The sequence below is a fragment of the Diadema setosum genome, chromosome 16 (genome assembly GCF_964275005.1).
Source record: "Diadema setosum chromosome 16, eeDiaSeto1, whole genome shotgun sequence".
Taxonomy (NCBI): Eukaryota; Metazoa; Echinodermata; class Echinoidea; order Diadematoida; family Diadematidae; genus Diadema; species Diadema setosum.
Window position 1 is genome coordinate 22,294,661 of NC_092700.1, and position 9,202 is coordinate 22,303,862.

At 39.1% G+C, this 9,202-nt stretch overlaps 1 protein-coding gene across 1 annotated transcript; it reads right to left on the bottom strand.

Annotated features, from left to right (window-relative positions):
* Positions 1–6,315: 6,315 nt before the first annotated feature.
* Positions 6,316–7,915, bottom strand: LOC140240152 (uncharacterized). Its single transcript, XM_072319958.1, has 2 exons — positions 7,632–7,915; positions 6,316–6,981 (listed from the first exon to the last, which is right to left on the bottom strand). The coding sequence occupies exons 1-2, from the start codon at positions 7,913–7,915 to the stop codon at positions 6,324–6,326; spliced, it is 942 nt and encodes a 313-aa protein (XP_072176059.1). The 3' UTR covers positions 6,316–6,323.
* Between the last annotated feature and the right edge of the window lie 1,287 nt (positions 7,916–9,202).

Genomic DNA, 9,202 nt, shown 5'->3' on the forward strand with positions numbered 1-9,202 from the left:
CGTTACTATGAAAATCTGTCGCTCAGGCGAAATCACCGCTTACGTTGTATCTCGTTGCAAAGTCTTCTACTGGTATGCGCAATGCAACGAAGTCTCGAATATCTTAAACACTCAGTAAGACCCCTATTATCAACCTTTAGACCCAAAATGTCACAACCATTAATTCATGACCACACGTAAAGGGGACAGGGAGTCTTCTTACAAGTCACGTATTTCGCATGAAGTCTCAAGGTGGAAAGTCTGCAAATATGCATGTCTGTTCCGTTATATCAACAAAATGTTTCCGTACACACAACATACTCGCACACATATTTAAAAATTGTTGTTAAGAGAAACGGGGTTCTGTTATTCGACGAAATATGGCATACAAAGGTCCTAACCATAACTTTCCGAAAGTGCAGAAACGTATCTGTGCCGAACGGCCCTACCCATACAATGAAATCCCGTTATAACGAACACGATTATTGCGAAATTCCGGTTACAACGAAGTAAAAATTCAGACCGCAACATTTACCGCTCTATGTATTCCTATTGGTTATTTGTTCTGTTATAACGAAATTTCGATATAACGACAAAAAACTGTCGGTCCCGAGGACTTCAATATAACGGGAATCCATTGTACCTGGCAGCCGGGAACACCACTCATGCATTTAGCAAAAGCTGTGGAGATCATGCGAGGAGTCATCCACAGGATAGCCTTGCCCGTAGGAGCGGGATTGCTGGTTGGTTGATTAATCATCGTTACCATACGAAATTTGTCGCTCAGGCCAGATCACCTCTTACGCTGTATCTTGCTGCAAAGTCCTCTACAGCTATGCGCAATTAATGCAAAGAAGTCTCTAATATCTGAAAGGGCTTGTATAGTACTGGGGGAGATGAGAATTGGGGTTTTCACTTGTGAGATACCAAGAAATCACTTATGAATTAACACAGAGCATACCATTTTAAGAAGAATCCAAAGTTTGTTAGATTAAAATTGGTTTTGCAATCCCTGGGACGTCCAATAACAAAGTAAGACAAAGCGATCGTAATACAAGGTGTGTCCCAGTATTTATTCGGAATGCCCCTTTTTTATATCTCAGCCATTCTGAAACCGATTTTCATCATACAAATGTTGAATCCCTCTTGGAACTACATGCTGTTTGGTATCTTATGAGATGTTTCTCATTATCTCATCAAAATATTAGAAACCTGAAGTTAGGTCTCAACCAAAACTATACGCTCCCTTTAACACTCAGATAACCCCCAACAAATCTGTAGATGCAAATATTATTGTCCCAACCATTAGTTTATGACCACACGTAAAGCGGCAAGAAAGGCTTTTTCATTATATCTACAAGTCACGTAAACCCTCATCAGTGTTTCACAGCAAAACTCAATGTTGATCATCTGCATATGTGTATATCTGCTCCGTTATGTCAACGAAGGGGTTTCATACACACGACACCTTCGCTCACCTACCTATATCTAAAATAATTGCATATTAAAATCCTGAGTGACGCAAAGCCCATCCCCACCCTTTTTGTTTTGTTTTGGGTTTTTTTTTTTTTGTTACTTTGTTTGTTTGTTTTTTGCCGGTCTTGTTGTTACTGAATAGTGTGAAACCAGTAATGGGTAAATTGGGGAAAAGGTGATATTTTCTTTCCAGTCTTCATTGATTCCGATAACTTGACTGTCAAACTTGATTTTATTCACGAACACATGGAATTGATCACAGACTCCTGATATTAAAGTGTAAAATAGGTGTGATAAATTTATTTGATTCTAAATAGGATGATGAAATTTCATTATCTTCCAAGTGATATCTGTTGGGCAGGTCTCATTCGCATCAAAATCAAGTATCAACTTGGGCGTTTGTGAGTTTAGAAGTAAGTATATCAGGCTTATAATCTTCTTAGCTATTTGCGGCATATACGGATATGTATACATCCTCCGGGCGTGGGTGTAATTACACAACACATCCATTTCATTACTCATATCATTCATACTATTCAACATGGACATTGCGGAAAAATTCGACGATAATAGCCATTACAAACTTGTTGACAAAAAGATCTACTTGTATTTTTAGAGAAAAAAAATGTATGGTTGACTGGTATCTAAATGGTAAGATGCTTAGATTGCTGACGAGGAAAAAAAAATATTTCCATAATGCATGTGCAAGCACTACAGTTAAGTTCAGGACTGTAATCCTTAACTCGAGAATAGCTACCTTCAAGGATAAGGCCTGATACCTTGCCTAACTACGACGCCCGTTCAAAAAGAGAAGCTTATTCTGGAAGGTAGCTATAATTTAGGATAAGCCCGTGCCCCCGTAACTACGAGCGAGTCCCACTCGACAATAAAAACACAGACACTGACAGAACCAGAAGTTTCTCGATAATGGTAACGAGGGTGTAATACATTACTTTCCGCGTAATCGGGTATCGCTTAAACGGGTACTCCGTTTAATTGAGTAATAATGTCAGACTGTTCCAATGCACATTAAAAATAATTACCCAAAAGTCGGGTTGCCTCTCCGCATAAATGGGTGAATAATTTTATTCTAATCTAATTTCGACCTACATTTCATCGCAGATATAACACTTTAAGAAATCATGAATGTCAAATTTTCAACAGCTAATCGCATTCTCCGCTTAATTAAAAAGAAGACCGATCATTTGGGGAGTGATTAAACATGAAAACACATGCACACGTATCGACTTGCCACACGTAAACGAACATTTCACATGTAGCTGGCACTCACAATATATACAGACAGGAGTTTAACAGTTTGCGCTTCTCCCTTTGCTCCGCAACAACAACATTTGATTTGATTTGATTTGATTTGATTTGATTTTATTGGTTCCTGCATTATGTCATTACTCATGGACATACATACAAATATATCATATACATTGATGGTACCATACATATAAATGGATATACATAAACATTAATTGGTAACAAGGTTCATGGTACGAGAAGCTTGCAACGAAAATCAGGCCACGCACCAGCTCCATAATTTTGCTCTTCCTCAGTCACTTCTCGAAAAGAAACCCGACGTTCTACATGACTACTGCGCGCAAAGAGACGTGTTCATTTTGGAAAACGCCTGCGTGTTTAGCGAGGAGTCTATAGTCAAGACAAAGTTTTCTGAAGACATATTTGTCCATAAAAAAGAGCGTAAATTATTGCTCGTGACTGAGCAAGTGTAAGGTATGTATAATGTGCCGTGCAAGCACGCGGTTAAGCATACAGTGTAGGTGTTTGGTGCAGTGTACAATGCATGTACATACACATTGTGTGTGTCAATTGTGAATGAGACGTGTTCTTCTGTTAATCGGGTCTCCGCTTAACCGGGTAAGAAACGTTCTGCCTGAACCTATCCCATTATGCGGAGAGTACTGTTTCGACTCCATCCACCATTGTCCACGTTGTGCATTTAAATTGACCCGGAAGTAGAGGAAAATGCTGGGCAGGGGACTGAGTTCATGAGGAGGTCAGGCTTATCTACAAGTTCATCACATTGATTATCCTGTCCACCCACACAGTGCTAAACTACGAGTACCCCCCCCCACCCCCCCCCCCCCCGCGGCTCGTTGATAGAGCGCTAATCCATTATGTCTCCTGGTTAGCTATCTTGCAGTTAACTTCTCAAGTTAGCTTACCTTCGAGTTCGTCTACGCTGTTCTTAACTACGAAATATCCTCGAAGATAGCTCTCCTCCAGGTTAAGGATCACCGTCTGAACGTAATTTAGGGGTACTAACCAGACTTTGTGTGCTGGTTCAATTTTGGTCTTCACCTAAGAATTTCACAGAATAACTTCCAAATGAGAATATGTGGACAAATATGCACTCAAAACAAGAAATGCACCAAGAGCACACAATCAATCAATCAATCAATCAGTCAACTCTATTTTTCATTTCCATTGAATAAACAGGGAAAATTACATACAATGCATTAACAGAACATATTATTTGTAATAATTTCAAAAAGGTAAATTAACAAAATACATGTGATCACAAGTAACAACGTAAATTCATTTTTTAAGGTATACAAATAAGAGAACGAACAATGCCTTAATGAAACTTCCAACAGATATATGAAACAAAATTATAAAAAAAAAACAATGTCAACTGACAGACATACTGGAATGGCCGGTTTTTCCTTTGAAGTAAATCTAAAATACTAGAATGGGTGATTTTCACTTTCAAGTAAATCTATTAATTTGTATTTCGACAAAATTATACCTTCTAAGAACTCGAAAACTAGACGATGTTTGACATGATGCCAATACTTACAATATCAAACAAACTAAAATTAATTGTCTCACTCTTTAAGTACAGAACCAGAAACGCATTAAACATGAAAACGTAAATATGCATTTCTTCAACTGATTTCGATTCAGAAAATTTGTGGCCACCCCCTTAAACTTAATGATGAACAGACTATGATTGATTTCTTTTTTCTTTTGTCAACCCAAGCCTGTTATAAGCAGGAAAAGAAAAGAAAATATTCATCATTTTAATACAAATTCAGATTACAGATTACTGATACAATGTGCCCAAGGTCTTTACTGTTGCTTAAACAAAAATGAAATAGAACGATATTGAAGTAAAATCATTAGATTTAGAGTTGTATAGTGACCGGACGTTCATGATGGTGACAACATTATACAAACTCTTTGGTACATTAAGACTCCAAATCAATCCTAGATAACTTCATTCTAAATTATTACTAAGTGCGATACCAAATACATGTTTTGTTTTGTTTGTTCATTTTCCTTCTGAGAAGGTAGCTGGATAGCCCATATTCAGCTACGTTAAGCTGGTCTTCCATGGGGTCGATTGGATGTGAGGTGGGACCACTTCACCGGGTTAAACACCCTGCTCTTTGCGATGAATGAAGCGGGATCTTTTACGTGCATGAGTTGTTACTCTCTCATACACGGGACCCCCATTTTATGTCCTATCCGAGGGACAGAGTGTTTTGCCTCTTGCTAAAGGGGACGGTATGCTCACACACAACATTGCTCAGTCCAGACTCGGGCTCGAACCCGGGCCGAGTGATCGTGAGGCAGACGAGCTACCGACTGAGCCAACTCACCGCCGTAACACATCTATCATGTACAGTCGTAACTTTGTGAATGAAGAAATGCTCAAACTGTTGTAGCTAACTAGTGAAGAATACAGTGTATCCCTATATCAAAATGTAACGAAAAATTGAGATGGGCAAGCAAATTTCTATCATAGTTCATCACAACATATCACCACATATCAAGTTATCTTTCAAGAATACGAGCACTTCTTACTTTGATGACATAATTCAACATCTTTAAACATAAAATGGCAAATCATGTGTCTATTTATATCCAGCTCAAAGATATCAAACGGTAATTGCTCAGCAAGTGTTGATTTTGTTCTAATGATATTAACTCGTCTTTATTATGAGTTGTGATCAGTCAGTAAAGGTCACACTGTTCCATTACTTTCGAAAAAGCTAAGTGCTCTATACGGAGTTTTCAAAAGATTGTGTAGTCATTATCAATGCACGGTGTAAACATACCTTGTACGTGTTAAGACTGAAATTAGGATATGTCTTCTCCGCGCTAACATGGCGGCGATTGGAATCAACATTAAAGGTATCATACTAATGAGTCATCTATAGCTATTATACACCTATATGAGATCTCACGAAAGGATATAGTGCAGTCCAGGAAAGTTGCAAACTCCAGCAAACTCTCCCTTGTTCCAATGACAATTATTACAAGGTCATTGCAATACTTACAATTCATTCTATAAACTTGATTTGATAACTAAAAACCCTCATGTCAAACTATTGAAGGTCTCATTTATGGTAAACAAAAATAGGAGGAGCATAACCTATCAGTAGAAATTAATATCTTCTTTTCACCAGGTCAGAAGGAAGTAAAGATTATGATGGAACAACTGTTATTCAAGTTATGTATCCCATGAACTCTGTTAGATTAAAGGGATGGTATTAATAGTTCTGGCTCAGATGAGAAATCTCTAATAATATGAAATGAAATATGTAACAGCGTAAAATTCTAACAAGAATGCAGAGTCTATTTGATGAAAATTCGTTTTAAACTGGCTAAAATATATACAAAACAAAGAAAGCTACTGTATATTGAAAGGAAGGACCCATTTTGTGTTACGATCGTTTTATTTTACATTGATTTTTATCACAGCAATTCCAAAACTGCTTATCATCAAATAAACATTGAATTTCTCTATTTAACGAGACCTCTATTTTAAGACATCGATTTTGAAATTTCATCCGATAGAGCTCTATAGAGAACGTTTGACTCAGGACGCTCTAGGCAGAAATCTGCAGTCGATGACGATACATTTCGTCGTAGAATGGCATCGCCTGCTCTGCGAGCTCTACCACGTCTTCGGTGAACTGCTCCTTCGCAGGAACAGGTGGCGCTTTGGTGAACTCGGAACTCTCCATAGATGGACCCACGAGAATCTTGTTGCGGTACAAAGTGTCCGACGGCCACTTCCAGGCAGTAGCTACTTCCGGCGAGGGGTCCCATTTCAGCAGAGACTCAGAGTAAGGGAAACCCGTGGACTCGCAGTATTTGGATACCACCTGATGGGGATGGTCGAGGAGGTCGGCAGCGTCGAACACCATAGGGGACGGATCGATGTTCTCCTTCACGTACTTCCACATCTTATAATGGTTTTCGAAGAGGTTTTCGATGTAGTAGTCATGGACGTAAAGGCGCAAGTCATATACATCCTCGCTTTTGTGAGATTCATCCTTCAGGATGTTGCTGGCAGAAAATTGCCTAAACGACGCCTTCCGGAAGGAGTTAAAGACCAGGAGAGGATGTCGAAGTAAAAAAGAGTGCTTGTAGCCAGTTGGGAGATACTTCCTGGCGTCGTCGACTTTCATCGACACGCTCTCATCCTTCACGAATACGTACTTGCTGTCGGATTCCTCCAGGACCTTTTTCACGTTTGCATACCTGATGATGTAGCAAATTGCTGAAACTATAGTCTGCGCTCACAAATAAAAAAGTTCATGATTCTCTTCATATTATAACAGTTTAATAAAAAAAAGAACAATAATATTCACAGGAAAAATCCTGTTATTACGGCGGCACGCCATAATTATGAAAGGAAAGAAGTATGGCTTTTTGCAAGCATCCTTTACCTAATCAAAATATATAGATCTTCATCTCCATAATAAATAATTCAAAATGAATGCGGTAACATAGTTGTTCCAAAGCTACGCATTTTGCTGATTAAGACATGAATTGATTAAAATTCATATTTCAGCTTAAATAGTGTTTGACATTGTATCAGCTAAATATGCACTGGCTTTGCATTGGCGGCCTATACCGAAAACAACAACGAAAGATTGAAGAAGTGAAATACCGACAATAATATACACGAGTATGAAGTCAGAACAAAGTCAACAACAACCAAATATTTACCCCCCCCCCCCTCTCTCTCTCTATCATATGTGTGTGTGTGTGTGTGTGTGTGTGTGTTTGCTCCGAAGTATACTGAAATCCTAGGCCAATTAACAGTGTTTTTTCGTACATTTTTTATCAGTGAATTTCTTCGCTCTCTCTCTCTCTCTCTCTCTCTCTCTCTTCTTTTTTAAACTTACGGTAGTCTTTCCGTAGGGAAGTAGCAATTGAAAATCTTCTCGAGATTCTCAGACGCCACTTTGAATTCCTTCTCGTGACCCTCGTAGCACCAAGGTAGTTCGGTGATACCTGCTTTCTTCATTTCTTCCCTGGCAAAGTGCGAGAAGCCGAAAGGTTCTATCCATACTTGGCAGCCGGGAACACCACTCATGCATTTAGCAAAAGCCGTGGATATCATGCGAGGAGTCATCCACAGGATAGCCTTGCCCGTAGGAGCGGGATTGCTGGTCGGTTGATTAGCCATCGTTACTATGAAATCTGTCGCTCAGGCGAAATCACCGCTTACGTTGTATCTCGTTGCAAAGTCTTCTACTGGTATGCGCAATGCAACGAAGTCTCGAATATCTTAAACACTCAGTAAGACCCCTATTATCAACCTTTAGACCCAAAATGTCACAACCATTAATTCATGACCACACGTAAAGGGGACAGGGAGTCTTCTTACAAGTCACGTATTTCGCATGAAGTCTCAAGGTGGAAAGTCTGCAAATATGCATGTCTGTTCCGTTATATCAACAAAATATTTCCGTACACACAACATACTCGCACACATATCTAAAAATTGTTGTTAAAAGAAACTGGGTTCTGTTATTCGACGAAATATGGCATACAAAGGTCCTCACCATAACTTTCCGAAAGTGCAGAAACGTACCTGTGCCGAACGGCCCTACCCATACAGTGAAATCCCGTTATAACGAACACGATTATTGCGAAATTCCGGTTACAACGAAGTAAAAATTCAGACCGCAACATTAACCGCTCTGTGTATTCCTATTGGTTATTTGTTCTGTTATAACGAAATTTCGGTATAACGACAAAAAAACTGTCGGTCCCGAGGACTTCTTTATAACGGGAATCCATTGTACTTGGCAGCCGGGAACACCACTCATGCATTTAGCAAAAGCTGTGGAGATCATCCGAGGAGTCATCCACAGGATAGCCTTGCCCGTAGGAGCGGGATTGCTGGTTGGTTGATTAACCATCGTTACCATACGAAATCTGTCGCTCAGGCCAGATCACCTCTTACGCTGTATCTTGCTGCAAAGTCCTCTACAACTATGCGCAATTAATGCAAAGAAGTCTCTAATATCTGAAAGGGCTTGTATAGTACTGGGGGAGATGAGAATTGGGCTTTTAACTTGTGAGATACCAAGAAATCACTTATGAATTAACACAGAGCATACCATTTTAAGAAGAATCCAAAGTTTGTTAGATGAAAATTGGTTTTGCAATCCCTGGGACGTCCAATAACAAAGTAAGACAAAGCGATCGTAATAAAAGGTGTGTCCCGTTATTTATTCGGAATGCCCCTTTTTTATATCTCAGCCATTCTGAAACCGATTTTCATCATACAAATGTTGAATCCCTCTTGGAACTACATGCTGTTTGATATCTTATGAGAGGTTTCTCATTATCTCATCAAAATATTAGAAACCTGAAGTTAGGTCTCAACCAAAACTATACGCTCCCTTTAACACTCAGATAACCCTCAACAAATCTGTAGATGCAAATTGTCCCAACCATTAGTTTA